The sequence below is a fragment of the Astatotilapia calliptera genome, chromosome 17 (genome assembly GCF_964374335.1).
Source record: "Astatotilapia calliptera chromosome 17, fAstCal68.1, whole genome shotgun sequence".
Classification (NCBI taxonomy): Eukaryota; Metazoa; Chordata; class Actinopteri; order Cichliformes; family Cichlidae; genus Astatotilapia; species Astatotilapia calliptera.
The window spans coordinates 40,580,686-40,595,226 of NC_137438.1; the positions used below are offsets into that span (position 1 = coordinate 40,580,686).

Below are 14,541 nucleotides of genomic sequence, written 5' to 3' on the forward strand. Positions count from 1 at the left end.
TGTGTGTGTGTGTGTGTGTGTGTGCGTGTGTGTGTGTGTGTGTGTGTGTGTGTGTGTGTGTGCGTGTGTGTGTGTGTGTGTGTGTGTGTGTGCGTGTGTGCGCGTGCGTGTGTGTGTGTGTGTGTGTGCGTGTGTGTGTGTGTGTGTGTGTGTGTGTGTGTGTGTGTGTGTGTGTGTGTGTGTGTGCGTGTGTGCGTGTGTGTGTGTGTGCGTCAGAGGTGGGATCAAGTCATTGTTTTGCAAGTCTCAAGTAATGTCAGGCAAGTCAGAGTCGAGTCTCAAGTCACTGGTGTAAAAGTCCGAGTCAAGTCACAAGTCTGAAACTTTGAATTTCAAGTCCTTTCGAGTCTTTAAAAAAAAAAACGAAAAAATAATGTTGCAGTTATGCTAAATGTAAATATTAGACCATGTAATTTTAAAATCTGTGTTTTTCTCAACACATGACAAAATAGTGAACTTAGAAAATATACACAAATTGTGAAATTGCACCTCTTTAAAATGCAGCTCAATTAAACCTAGCTCCAAGAATAATTTTCACCGACAGTTCTGAGATAAGCTGCATGTTATTCTTGGATGCGCTTGTAGGACCGGCTTTAAAATCGCATGACAAAAATATCATACACATTAAAAAAACTGTATCACCAACGTAGCCTGGACAACATTTGCTAGTTAGATGAAGTCAGCTATCTCATCGTAGCATATTTATATGCATATTTATAATCATACGGTTCTTGGAGTGAGTGCATACACTCATGAAGTTTAGTAACTTCCGGTCACTGCAACAAGCCCAGGTACAGTTTACCGACGGATGGGTGCAGGACCTTGAAATGCACCGTGTAGAACGAAAGACCATCGTACATATCATAAGTTTACCAGTCTCACAAATTGTCGTCATAAATACACATTCATTAATCGTTTATTAATAGGACCTTTGAGATCAATGGTAATTAATTAGCAGTGGAAATAATTTCTGGTTCATCACAGAAATGTAGCAGTGACAATAATATTGTATGCTGTAATCGTACTGGACAATTAGTGATACAAAACAACTGTTTTATTCTGTGAATAAAAGTATATGTTTTTGTCAGTGTACCATAATAACAGAAGCGAAACGCAATATTGTGTCAGGACAATTCACTATTTATGCACAATAAACAAAGGAGCATAGCGCCACAATTTCTGTTCAGCGCCAGACTTGCTTGTAACCTATATCACCAATTATGTTAAGAAAAATGACGCATTAACTACAACAGCAGACTGACCTTCGCTTGGAGCAGACTAACCTGTGAGCTGGAGTGTTCTGGGACGTTATATTTGGTCTTTGAATGGCTGCAATCCAGGCCACCCGTCGCGTCTTTGTTACTTCAGAAACATGGCTCGAACAATTTCTCTTCAACGACGTAATCCGATAACAACCGATCTCTTTACCCGTCGGCTTCCCGTGGCTGTCATGCGACCGGCTATTGCAGTTAATAATACAACAGCTTCTTGACATTTTTGTGTTTCTTTTTATCGCTGTGTGACTGATTTCAATTGAAAGCCTGCGTGCGCTAGTACCGCTTGCCACGAGTTCCCAGAATCCTTTGCGGTTCTACCCGTGAATGACGTCACATTTTCAATCTCTATATAATATGCATGTTAAATTTTATATTTGGGGTAAAATATCAAGTCTTTTCAAGTAAACCGGTTCAAGTCCAAGTCAAGTCCCAAGTCATTGGTGTAAAAGTCCAAGTCAAGTCACAAGTCTTAGAACATTTTTTCAAGTCAAGTCTAAAGTCATAAAATTAATGACTCGAGTCCACACCTCTGGTGTGTGTGTGTCTATAATGGCACATGTCTCTAACATGAACACTGAAGGTCACTGACACAGACTAATAACATGTGCTGAGTGTCAGGTTACCAAATTTTCTCGACTTGAACTTGACCAGGGGTGTCAAACATAAGGCCCCGGGGCCAGAATCGGCCAGCAAGGATTGGGATATGGCCCCTGCATGGCTTTGAAAAATATGAAGGCAGCCATGCTTTTAATTGGTTTTCTTTATAAATTTTAACAGCTTTTCCTGCTGATACCGAGCTCCTCCACAGTCGTTACATTAATTCATTACAATTAATAGATAAAGAATTAAAGGAAAGGTTCTGTTTTTCACTGTCTACTATAGAAATGTCCATCCATCCATTTTCTTCAGTTTTATCCGGGGCCGGGTCGTGGGGGCAGCAGCCTAAACAAAGAGGCCCAGACCTCCTTCTCCCCAGCCACCTCCTCCAGCTTATCCGGGGGAATACCAAGGCGTTCCCAGGCCAGCCGAGAGATATAATCTCTCCAGCGTGTCCTGGGTCTGCCCCGGGGCCTCCTCCTGGTGGGACATGACCTCACCCAGGAGGTGTCCAGGGGGCATCCTTGTCAGATGCCCGAACCACCATCGACCAGTAAATTGAGAGCTTCGCTTTTACGTTCAGCTCTCTCTTCACCACAACAGACCGGTGCAGCGTCCGCATCAATGCAGCCGCTGCACCAATCCGTCTGTCAATCTCCGGCTCTCTTCTCCCATCACTCCAAGATACTTAAACTCCTCCACTTGGGGCAGGCTCTCGTCCCTGACCCGGAGTGGGCACTCCACCCTTTTCCAGCTGAGGACCGTGGCCTCAGATTTGGAGGTGCTGATTGTCATTCCCACCACTTCACACTCGGCTGCGAACCGTTCCAGTGCGAGCTGGAGGCCATCACCTGATGAAGCCAACAGGACCACATCATCTGCAAAAAGCAGAGATGAGATCCTGAGACCACCCAAGTGGAAGCCTTCCGCCGCTTGGCTACGCCTAGAAATCCTGTCCAAACAAATATGAACAGAATCGGTGACAAAGGGCAGCCCTGACAGAGCCAGTATCTGAGGTTCGACTAACGGGCGGACTCTCCTCTCCAGCACCCTGCCATAGTGTGATCCCCCTGTAGTTGGAACACACCCTCCGGTCCCCTTCTTAAAGATGGGGACCACCACCCCGGTCTGCCAGTCCAGGGGTACTGCCCCTGATCTCCACGCAACAGCGGATGCTGTCCAAGATAAAGACAATGTTGGATAACACCTCCCACCCACTCCATGACATGTTGGTCAGTCACAGGAGCTCGTTCAGTGAGAGACTGAGATTACCGAAAAGCACCACTGAACGACACAGGAAATCATTCCTGCCTGTGGCTCCCTGTACAACGCATCCACTTAACACACTGTTTGCTGCTACAGCTACACATGTTTCTTTTCCAACTATTTATTTATAAGTGACTTATGTATGTATATATATGTATATATTGTACTATTCTTACTTAGTGTATTGTCTGTCTTGTCTTAATGTTGGTTTATAATGGAGCACTGTAACAAAAAATAATTTCCCCCAGGGATCAATAAAGTATTCTGATTCTGAACGTTACAGAGGCGTGTCAACCAGGACAGCCCTACAACGTCCAGAGCCTTCAGGAACTCGGGGCGGACCTCGTGGACCCCAGGGGCTCTGCCACCAGGGAGTTGTTTAACTGCCTCAGTGACCTCGCCCCCAGAGATTGGCGGGTCTCTCCCCTCGTCCCCAGATGAAGAAGACGTGTCAGTGGGATTAAGGAGGTCCTCGAAGTATTCCTTCCACCGCCTGACGATTTTCTCAGCCGACGTCAGCAGCGCTCCGCCAGCACTACACACAGTGCAGGTAGAGCACCGCTTTCCCCTCCTGAGACGCCTGTCGGTTTGCCAGAATCTCTTCGAGGCAGTCCGAAAGTCTTTTTCCATGGCCTCTCCAAACTCCTCCCACACCCGAATTTTTGCTTCCGCCACCGCCCGCGTCGCGTTCTGCTTGGCCTGTCGATACCTGTCAGCTGCCTCCGGAGTCCCACAGGCTAACCAAGCCCAGTGGGACTCTTTCTTCAGCCTGGTGGCTGGAAATAGAAATGTTAGTTTTTAAATTTCATCAAATTTTTTTGAATATATATAAAACAATAAACATCAAAGTTTTTACTTAGACACATTTATCATGTAGAAAAATGAATGCATGTGTTTGAAACTGCACTTCTTTAGCTTACGTTGAGATCAGGGATTGAGTTTGATCAGTTAGGACCAAAGTGGACTCGATGTAAAATGAGTATGTGTCCCGTTTCCTGACATCCTGAAAAACTATTTTGTTACATTTGTGAAAACTTAAAGATCTGGGAACAATATTTTATTACTTTTCATCATAAACTGTTTTTTACGTGATGCAAAAGTAGGACATTCTACTCGACCGCTTTCTGTTTCAACATTGGGGCTACAGGAGTGACACTGACTGGCACTATTAAGCTACATTATCACGACTCTGTAGCTCCTGGCATCTCCACCCAACACCTTTTCTATTCCAAGTTGGCATCAGAGGAATTATTTGAGGTAAAAGATGAAGACAAATATTACCATTAGGATGTTTTATGGCGTATGCCGACTCAGTTTCCCCCCTCGCTCGCTCTCCCTTTCCTCCATCTGTGCCACTCACTTTCTCTCTGTCTCCCAACGGGGATGAAAAGGCAAGGAGAGAGAAAGGAGGAATAGAAAACTGAGTGAGCGCTGTCAATAGCAGTGAGTTCACTGCTAATCTGGCTACACTACAAAGGTTAGCAGATCTGACTGTCAATAGTGTCTTGTGGGGAGGAGGGAGGAGACACGGAGGTGAGGTGGTGTAGGGAGGGGTGGTCGCTTTGAGAGAAAGAGATACTTTGATATTTCGGAATGTTAGAAGGGTGAATGTGGAGAACTGGAGGTTGGGGATCTAATTACCGGGCCATAATTGGGGGCTGGGGAATAGGTTGCCGTCCTCTCAACTCGCTGCAGATCAATTATGTTAAGAGAACATCTGTAAGTAGAGCTTAATGAGGTCCATTAGAGCAACATGCGCTGCCTTCCCTAACGGTGCTTGTCAGCTTCTTGGATGAGCTGGAGTGTGCTGCTGACTGGGGACCTGGTGGAGGGGCTTAAATAGGAGAGGAGGCTCGACTGTGCGCTGCTTTTCCCTGTCAGAGAAACAGAGAGACACACAGAGATACAAGCAGGGAAGGAGAAGGGGGAAAGGGATGCTCTGTGACAGAGCTGCAGGAGCCACAGAGCAGCGAGGGGAGCAGAGTTTAGGGTCAAAGCTCAGCTATTAACAGTTATCAAACCATAAAACTTTGGCGGCAAAGTTTTCTTTAGAAAAGCGGGAGCTGGCCGAGCTCTCACAAAGTTACCTTCTGGAGATTTTCATTCAAAGTCAAGAGAACACAGAAGACGAAACCACGGCAGTATTTGTTTTGGGCATCCCTGGCTGTAGCTCCTTCAAGGTATGTGTTATCAGTGCTCTGCTTCTCTTGGTTCAAAGCTTAGCCCCAGCGAGGGCTGCGTGTAAAGAGCTGGTTGAGCTCCCAGGGAAGAGATCGGATGGAAATGTAGCAGATTTGCTTCCTGCTGAAATGTCATGTATGCAAGGCTGTTCAGAGCGTGTCTGGTGTTGGTGCACGTTCGTTTGTGTCTTCATTACAGGCTGATGGTTGGGGTCATAGTGTGTAGCAGAAGTCCCCTTTCTCCGGTTTTGCGTTTGGCAGAGTACTGTATGGTGCATGACAAGACCCGGCTAGCCGCGCGATGCTCACCGCTCCCCCCGCTCTCCACATACACTCCTGCTTTCTGTCTTCATCTTATATTCATACGGAGAATGAATAATTGGCTGAACACAGCAAGTGAAAGGAGGGTGGAAGGGCACCAGGAGAGGGGTGGAAGCCTCACACACACTGCAGCAGATTGCATGATTACCGAGATAGGCCTCCTTGAAATAATTCAATCCATGACAAAACCTAATTACTGGCAGGTAATACCCTGTCAGCTTTAATGCATCTCATCACTCATAATGGCGCGGAGAGCATTTTATGACCCAACTCATTATTGCTGCATTTTTGGCTGGAGTTGCATGCCAACTATTGACTTGTGTCTCCTCCTTCAGTGCCTTCCACACTTTCATTTGTCTATCATCATATTTATATGACACATCTGTGTGTGTGATAGGGAGCAGTGGTGCGGTGGGGAGGAAGGTATGGGGTAACCATACCGTGACACTCGGGCCTCCTCGCTGCCTCGTCTCATCTAAACTAGGTCGCTAATTGATGCACGACTTGACACGGAAACCTGGCGAATGCATTTGTCCTTTAATACAAGAATGATTAAAAGCAACTATGGCGAGATGATAATCAGAGTTGTTGATGTTAACCCAGCTGGAGACCTCCCTTTGCCACAGGCTGGTGTAATCACAGAGCCATTATATGCACTGTGATGTTTGCATTTTCTCACACTAGTCTTTTACCAAACAAAGGTGCAAGCAGTAGACAGTGCTTTCTTTCTCTTTTGGGGGCTTTTTAAATGTTAATAATTAGAACCCTGTGCAGATGTACTGTAGGCTGAAATAAACAATGCAAGGAGTTACCTCTGTGACTCTCTGAGAGCTGCTCATCTCAATATTAGTGTCAGTGTTAGGAGTAAACTGCTCTACCTACACGTGGACTATTGCATTTGCTTCTGTATCTATAATGTAGACCCTCCAAAATCAAAGAAAGTGGGCGTGTACGGGAGGCATCCTTTAACCAAACAGCTGCTAATAACTGATCATATCGTGTCACTGCTGAGAAGACTGGAGGTGGGAGAATACTAAGAGAAACTTCAGTCTCTGACAGACCCGAGCTCCCTGCAGCTTCCACCTGTAGCTAGCTGCTGACACACCAAGCAGTCGCTCCTGGAAGTCTTTGTTTCCAAGCTCCAGGTCAATGTGGCGACCTGCGCTGCCAGTTGCTCCAACTCTGGCAATCTGTAGCTGCTTCAATTCGCTGCTTTAGTTTAGGCTTCGGTTGAAACTTGCTGAGAGAGGTGAGTGATCAGAAGAATGAGCCTCACTGAAAACAAAGGTGGCAGAAATAGCGTCGAAAACAAGGCTTCATACGTGTAAGAGTTTGGGAAGAGCGCGCTTACTGCTCGGTGAGGGAGCCGCTGTGCGTAACCTCTGCTCTGCCTGCTGATGAGCCAAGCAGCATGCAGCAGGAGCCGCTGTGATGAGGTTGCCAGTGTCGTGGAGGGGAAGCATCTCTTTGTCGTTCTGTCATTCGCTGCCTGCCTCTCTCTGCGCACCGATAAACGTGCTCTCACACACTGTGCGACGCCCGACGGGAGCAAACGCATCCGCCTGCGTTTTATTAGCCGGCGTTTCTCCTTCTCTTCATTCCACTTTGGCCGCCGTGCTGGATTGTTCCCTCTCTAACAAAGCCTGATCTCAGTCTGCCTGCAGACAGCTGATCTCCGGTCCAGGCGGTTCCGGGTTGCATGGTGGTGCTTCGGCTGCTCCAGCGGCTCAACAAATGCAGAAAAGGGAGAAAAGTTTCGGTAAGACGCTTTCTTTGGCTTCGGCTTGTATGAACGGAACGTTTTCTGTGTGTTTGGAGTGTTCTGCGACGACAAGTTACAGCATCTCTGCGTCGAAGGCGACGCGTTCACATCTGACCTGCTTTTGCTAGAAACGATCCATTATCTAACTTGCCTCATTTTATCGAGAGCACCTCACGAATGCGTGAGAGCGGTGTGCGTTTGTCGGTAATTAAACGGCAGACAGGTCCACACGGTGCTGTTCCATGTGTTTGTGCGAGGTGCGTGGAAATGCGAGTCTGTGAAATCCGTCATTGGCCTCTAACGATAATGCGCTCCCACGACAACAGTGATTAAACTCGGGGTGAAAACGCGAGCATCAGCTCGCACTGGAACACCGTTGTTGTCTCTGTTCGCCGTCCTCCATTCGTTCGGGATTCACACGATGATGCTGCGGACGCGCAGCAGCAGCAGCTTAGAAGCCCACAATGAACGGGGGAAAGGGAGGCTACGAGCCAGCAGCAAGTGAACAGATATGATTAGTACTCCGAGCTTTCTTTGGGAGCTTTTGTTCAGCACTTCCCCGGCAATCGAAAAAGCGAAGCGGCCACATTCCTGCCGTGCTTCCCCTCCTCTCTGCCGAGTTTATGGCACAGTAAAAGGGCTGTGGAAACTCTTGCTTCTTTTGGTTTGGTAATGAGTCGCGGGGACTTTGTAGTGTTAACGAGGCCGGACGGATCAGTGCCGCTGAGCGGGCGCGGGGGAGCAGCCATGCGCTCCGTTCTCTAAATCCAGCCAATTAACAAATCGGCAGCCCCAACACAACACAAACGAGCTGAGCCGCCTCCCGCACCGCGGCGAGAAAAACTAACTTTTTACAGAATTTGTGGGAGATTAAAAGGACGCACATCTGTTTTTACAGATTATTAATAGTTTGTAAACACATGTCATTCAAACTGCATGAACACATTCAACGCAGTTTTCATGTGACATTTAAACACGATAGAGGACGCTGTGTTTATTCCAGTGAACAGCAGGTTCAAGTTATCTGGTAATAAATACTGATCAGTCTGCACTTACAACTAAGCCAACTAACATAATAAAACTATGTTTGTAACCTCAAAGGACAAACGACTACAGCGACACGGTGCAGCCCTCAAACTCTGACAGGTTTTAATATTTAAAGATGACCCGAGCTAAACATGCAGCTTAAACACTGTGGTCTGTGTGTGTGGGCGGGGGTGGGGGACAAAGGGGAGTGGGACCGTGCCACTCCTCGGAGAATGGCAGGAGAATACTAATTCCAGCCTCATGCAAAAACTCAGTGACCCCCACCTTCTCACCGCCTCAACGGCCCAACAAAGGCTTCCCATAGTTAGCTCAGGCCAAACAATACAGGCCACTGCAAACCTCCTCGGCTCTAACCACACCCCCAAAGACTAAGGTGCAAAAGAGCTGGGAAACTGTGGCGTGGGGTCTGTGTGGGCATGCACTGAAACTCAGTGTTTTCATTCATGGTTGTGTAAAAGCTGCTCTGCCTGGACATAATCAAATGTAAGGCAAACATGTGTGCTAAGGTCAGAAAAGTGTCGGGTTCCTGTAAGAAGTGTTTCTTTAATCAAACAATGCACCACATCCTGCTCTGACTGATGTGCTAATCAGGGAAACTGTTGTTTCAGTCTGAATTATAAATGTTGCACAGCTCGTCTTTACTGTAACACCTTTATGGAAGCTGCTGCAGTCTTTGCACTAAACCTCATTCTGGATCTACTTTGAACTGCTCCCTGATTCACAGCAGCTTTGCATGTTTGATTTGCCAGATTTTTCTTACAACAGGTGCAAAAGCCCAAAGGTATTTATGTCTTCTCTGGACGGGGCCGATCTGTAAACCACTACACTACGGAGCTCTTATTGTAAATATTCCCAAATAAAGGAAAACACCACACACACATACCTACAACATACATACATGTAGTAAATGTCATCACAGTTCCCAATTAAAAAACAAATCTGTAACTCTGAGCATTTTGTGATAACACTGACTGTACAAACACGACAGTGTAAGACTGAGGGCTGCATTAAAATCAAAGCACATTATCCCTGATTTTATGTCTTATTTCACTTTTCTTGTCAATGTTCTTAATTGCCATGATTTTAAACAGTGCATTACATGTATGTAACTTGAGGTCTAGTTCTCTGTTTATCCAGGTTTTGATTTTTTTTCATTTAATCGTTCTGTGATCCTTCATGTGTTTACCTGCTCGATGATTTTAAAGCTTTGTTTGTGCTTCTCCCAGGTATACAAATGCTTTCCGTCCAGCCGGACACCAAGCCTAAAGGCTGTGCCGGCTGTAACCGGAAGATCAAGGACCGCTACCTGCTGAAGGCTCTCGATAAGTACTGGCACGAGGACTGCCTCAAGTGTGCCTGCTGTGATTGCAGACTGGGCGAGGTGGGATCCACTCTGTACACCAAAGCCAATCTCATCCTGTGTCGAAGAGACTACCTACGGTAAGAGAGACCGCTGACGTTTTGGCAGTAAGCGAACGCAGCACACCAAGTGTTAAATGTTCGATTGTATTTTCAATGTGTATTTTATTTTATATATAATCTTTTTAAACAGGCACTAGTAACCATCACAGGAGTGTGAGCCAATCTTCCTAAATTGGTTCCAGGTAGTAACTGCATCGGTGTATCGGAATAACAAGGGTCAGTTATGTACATAATTCTTTAAAAAAAGACTGACAGCATGATGTTACAATATTAATGTATCTACTCGCTGAAATGTGATGATTTTATTGGAAATGGCAGCAACTCTGATATTGAAACATTATCATGATTAATAAAGTTAAAAGGTAATAAAGTGCCTGAAGAACTTTTACTTGATTTTCCGCGCAGTCCGACCCATAAATAGAAACGTTATTTCACATTAGCAGTGACACGTCCTTTATAGCTTCTCTCGCCTACAAACTGGGACATGGTGGAGTATTTTACTACTGTGACGGCAACTGCAACATAAGAACTGTTCTTACTAAATTTTAAAAAGGAAACTTATTCGTTTGTATCTAAAAATGTGAATATTTTATTTTCATTTTCAGACTCTGTCTCTGTGGGCACGTGTGTGATAAGTACAAAAACAGCAGAAAATAAATAAGTTAGTGATTCTGTAACAACAGTCAAAGAGTCAAAGCACCGGAAACAATAAACCTCGTCACAGTAATTCATTATCTCTCGAACCTAATTGGTGCACAGCAACATTTCATTATGACCAAACGATTCATGCTCTCTTTTTGTGTAATATTTTATCTATTTATCAGTGTGTGCGTTTCAGTAGTACTGTGTAATCAAGTGTGTTCACGTGGTCTGCATATTCACTGGAACAGACTGTAGTTTCGATACGTACAAATAGAAATAGAAGATTTTATTTGGCAGAAATCGAGTGTTTCTGTGCTCCTGTATAGAAACACAATCGTTGGTATATTTGTAAGTATAACTGATAATAAAACACTGGATCATTTAACTTCTTTAAATGGGAATAAAATCTGGAACTAATCATTTTTTAATTTTACAGACAAGGTTTTAATTATTTATTTATTTTAACACTGCAATGAATTGTTTTTTCATCCACTGTAATGCAGTAAACATTAGCAACAGTAAGTGTTTCCCTTCTAACAATCATCTTTGTTAGAAGCTTTTGAATAAATCAAACATTAATTATCCATCAGGGTCGTGGGTGGCTGGAGCCAATAAAAATGAATTATTTCCAATTAAAATCTTTTTAAAGAATGTAACTATTATTATTATTAAAATTTCAAATATATCCATTTCTGACTTTACGTCATCACAAAGACGATTCTGAAGATACTGAAACACTTTAAGTTCGATCCTTTCTGTGTTGTCGTGGCCTCCTGTGGGCTGATGTCAGGAAACAGCTGCTGTTGTTTTTGAAGTTACGTTCATGTTAAATCAGCTTGTAGTTTATGGCGAGCCGCCATTACAACCTTGAAGTTTAATCTGCATGCGGTTTGTGAAATTGTTAAATTTTTGGATTTGTGAGAATGAAAGTTTTGTAATTTCACATCGATGCTTAGCGCTGTGATGAGGTCACTCTTCTGTTTTAGCTAAATGTTTTAATGGAGTTCGAGTAGGATATGAAGACATGAAGGTTTCTGACAGCGTTACGTTTCTTCTTTGCAGCTCTTCCATCAAAGTCGACTGAATGAGACTTCAGTCTCAGCTGATGCAGGTTTATAAACGGCACATTTGCATAATGACTGAAAGCAGCACCTCTGACTAACGGTGAGCCGCAACGTCAGTTTCATGGTCATTAATACGGAAATTATCATGACCATTGATCAACAGCCACACTGATCAATGGTCATTGTTAATCAGCGGTGCTGGTTTCAGATGAACAGATTCAACTTTTGGGACTGACAATAAACCGTTCATGGAAGCTGTAGCAGAGTTCATGCTGTCATAGCATCACAGGGGTAAAATGAGCATGTTGTGGGTGTTGTCCTCAGTAGTGTTAGAGTTTAACACCTGAGAGAGCATGCCCGGACCGAATCAGCATCACGTCCCACAAAACCTGATGTTAGCGGGTTTTGTTTGCAGAGAAGTGGCTGCAGTATGCTGCACTGTGATCATGTTCTCACATCCTCGGCCAGTTTGACAGCTATGGACAAATTTATTAATAATAGTAAACGGATTGTTCCTTATGCAGCGTTTTGGTTTGGGGTTTTTGTCCTGTCCAAGCAGAATTATGGTCTGAATCCTTTGTTGTGTCAAACATATTTGCTCTCCCGGGAGGAGCACCGTAGCCTCGCTGTAGGCTCCTCTTGTTAACGTTTTTGTTTTATTTATTTACTTTATTATTCATATTGTCTTGTGGATGTTATGCTGCATCAGTCGGGGGGCGAACACCAGACTGAACAATAAGCAAAGAAATAGAAAAAGGAGAATCCCCCAGAACAGATCCCAGGCCCCCAGGAGGCTGCTAGACTTACGCAGACCCCCAGCAAGAGACACGGGGAGCTGGGGCTGCAGCTGAGCACCACCAGCCACGTGATGGAAGTGATCAGTGCGGACCAGAGAGAAATAGACTCGTCCAACCACTGAGTAATATACAAACTGGGCATAGGGCAGTGAGGACTGTATGTGTGATGTATTTGTTTCCATGTTAGCTTTGGCTACGATGCACAGCTTGGCTGAGGCTGGGATACACGTGTGGACAGCTGCTATTCAACAAACCTGCTGTTGTTCATTCCAGATTTTGAAAATGTTGTATTCACTTCTCATGCCATGACAGAACATTTAGTTGATTTAACCTGTGATATCATCTTCTGCCATATTTAGTAGAGGAATATAGTTCAATAGTGTTACGTTCTTTGTCTGGGCGTGTATTGAACGCAACAAGAAATTGGCCCACTCCCACTCCCACTCCACCAAAGCAAGAAAACAAACAGTATCTTTTAAAGTGCTAAGCAGCCATTTATTTGCTTCAGCAGTGAGCAGTGTTAAAAATAACAAACAGAACTCCCTGATGGTCCCTATGCTTTCCTACACAAATGAAAAACAAGACAATTCACTTACCAAAGTTTCTAAATGACAAACAGGAGAAAACTCAATCAACAAAAATGGCTCCTCACGCCTACCAGGCTGCTGCAGTGAAGGATATATACAAGGGGAACAAAATACACAATTGCTGCTTTACAAATCTATTACAGCTATTTACAAAATTAAGATACTAACAACACACACACACACACACACACACACACACACACACACACACACACACACACACACACACACACAGTTATACTTGCACATCAATGGGCAAAGACACAATGACTCAAAACACAGGCTCTTTGTTGGATGTGGAGGCTAGTAGAGAGGGGGGGCCAGGTGGCTGTCATCCGGTAGTTAAATACTGGAGGTGATCAACCAATTATCCAATCCCAGGACAGGAAGAGACTCCGCCCAGGTGTCCACCTCCTAAGAGAAGAAGGGGAAAAACCCACAGCCATCCTCTGGTGGGAGGAGTCACATAAACAAATACTGACAACATTGGATCATAACAATAGCTGGTGGAAAAATGTATACATAAATTTGTAATGTTACCCAGCTGCAGTGGGGTGGTGGAGGTGATCACACCGGTTGATTTACTCCAGCTAACAGAGTATTCTGATACTGATGAGAACTTATCAGTGTGATCGTTTTAAGAAGACAAGTTTGTTTGTTCCAAAGGAAAAGCAGCACATTGTCAGCATGCAGGCTTATCTTATGGTCTGTAGTTTCATTTTGAATTTCTTTAACATCTATGTTTTTCCATACAAACACCCAAAAGTGAGGAGGGAAGTGTGCAGCCCCGTCTGGTGGCCCTCCTGACATTGAAGGTTTGGGAAGTAAGATCATTTATCCTAACACTGCATTTAGATTCAATGTATGAAGACTGAACCATCCAAATTTGTGCAGATTCTAATGAAAACTCCCAGTTTACCTGTTCAAAAGCTTTCTCTGCATCTAAAGACACAGCCATGGCTCCTAATTTGCTGATGAAGCAGTAATCTGTTACATTAATTAGTCTGTGTGTATTATTGGCTGAGTGTCGACCACTGATAAAACCTGTTTGGTCAGATGAATTATGAATGGAGAGATTGTTTTCATCTTTGCAGTGAGAGTGGGTGACAGTTGGATGGGACTGTAGGATCTATGCCTGCTGTAAGAGTTCATGTTTGGATGCTGTCGTTGGCCAATGTTCTGTAAAACTCTGCTTTTCCTGCTCTGCTACAATTTTACAAAATCAAACTCTGAAAAGTGATACATACAACATGCATTTTTGCACTGCGTCATGTTTGTTGCATTCAGCACACAGTAACGAGTGTGTGTGTGTCTGCTGTGTTGCCCTGCTAGATGTTGCAAAGTAACAGACCAGAGGAGAGAGTAAGATGAGATGTACTTTATTAAACCCGAATTGGGAATTATTTTGTTATTGCAGTTAATACGACCAGTACTACTACTACTACTACTAATAATAATAATAATAAGTGCCTGGTGCGTGTATAGACACACACAGATATATGCAGATGCACATGTGTGTGTGCTATACAGTGTGTTATGAAAAGCACTATTGATTAGTCAAATCGGACTCAATTATTAT

At 44.3% G+C, this 14,541-nt stretch overlaps 1 protein-coding gene across 4 annotated transcripts in view; it reads left to right on the forward strand.

The window, feature by feature from the left end:
- Positions 1-4,988: 4,988 nt before the first annotated feature.
- The window catches only part of lmo3 (LIM domain only 3), a 50,799-nt gene continuing 41,246 nt past the window's right edge, over positions 4,989-14,541 (forward strand). The window contains exons 1-3 of one of the 4 annotated variants that reach the window (XM_080291266.1): positions 6,964-7,400; positions 9,216-9,292; positions 9,677-9,890. In XM_080291266.1, the coding sequence (XP_080147392.1) occupies positions 9,685-9,890 (206 nt within the window). In that variant the 5' untranslated portion in view covers positions 6,964-7,400; positions 9,216-9,292; positions 9,677-9,684. Of the gene's footprint in view, positions 5,321-6,162; positions 6,891-6,963; positions 7,401-9,215; positions 9,293-9,676; positions 9,891-14,541 lie in introns of those variants that run through there. The other 3 variants (XM_026146772.2, XM_026146774.2, XM_026146770.2) reach the window with 3 other exon arrangements.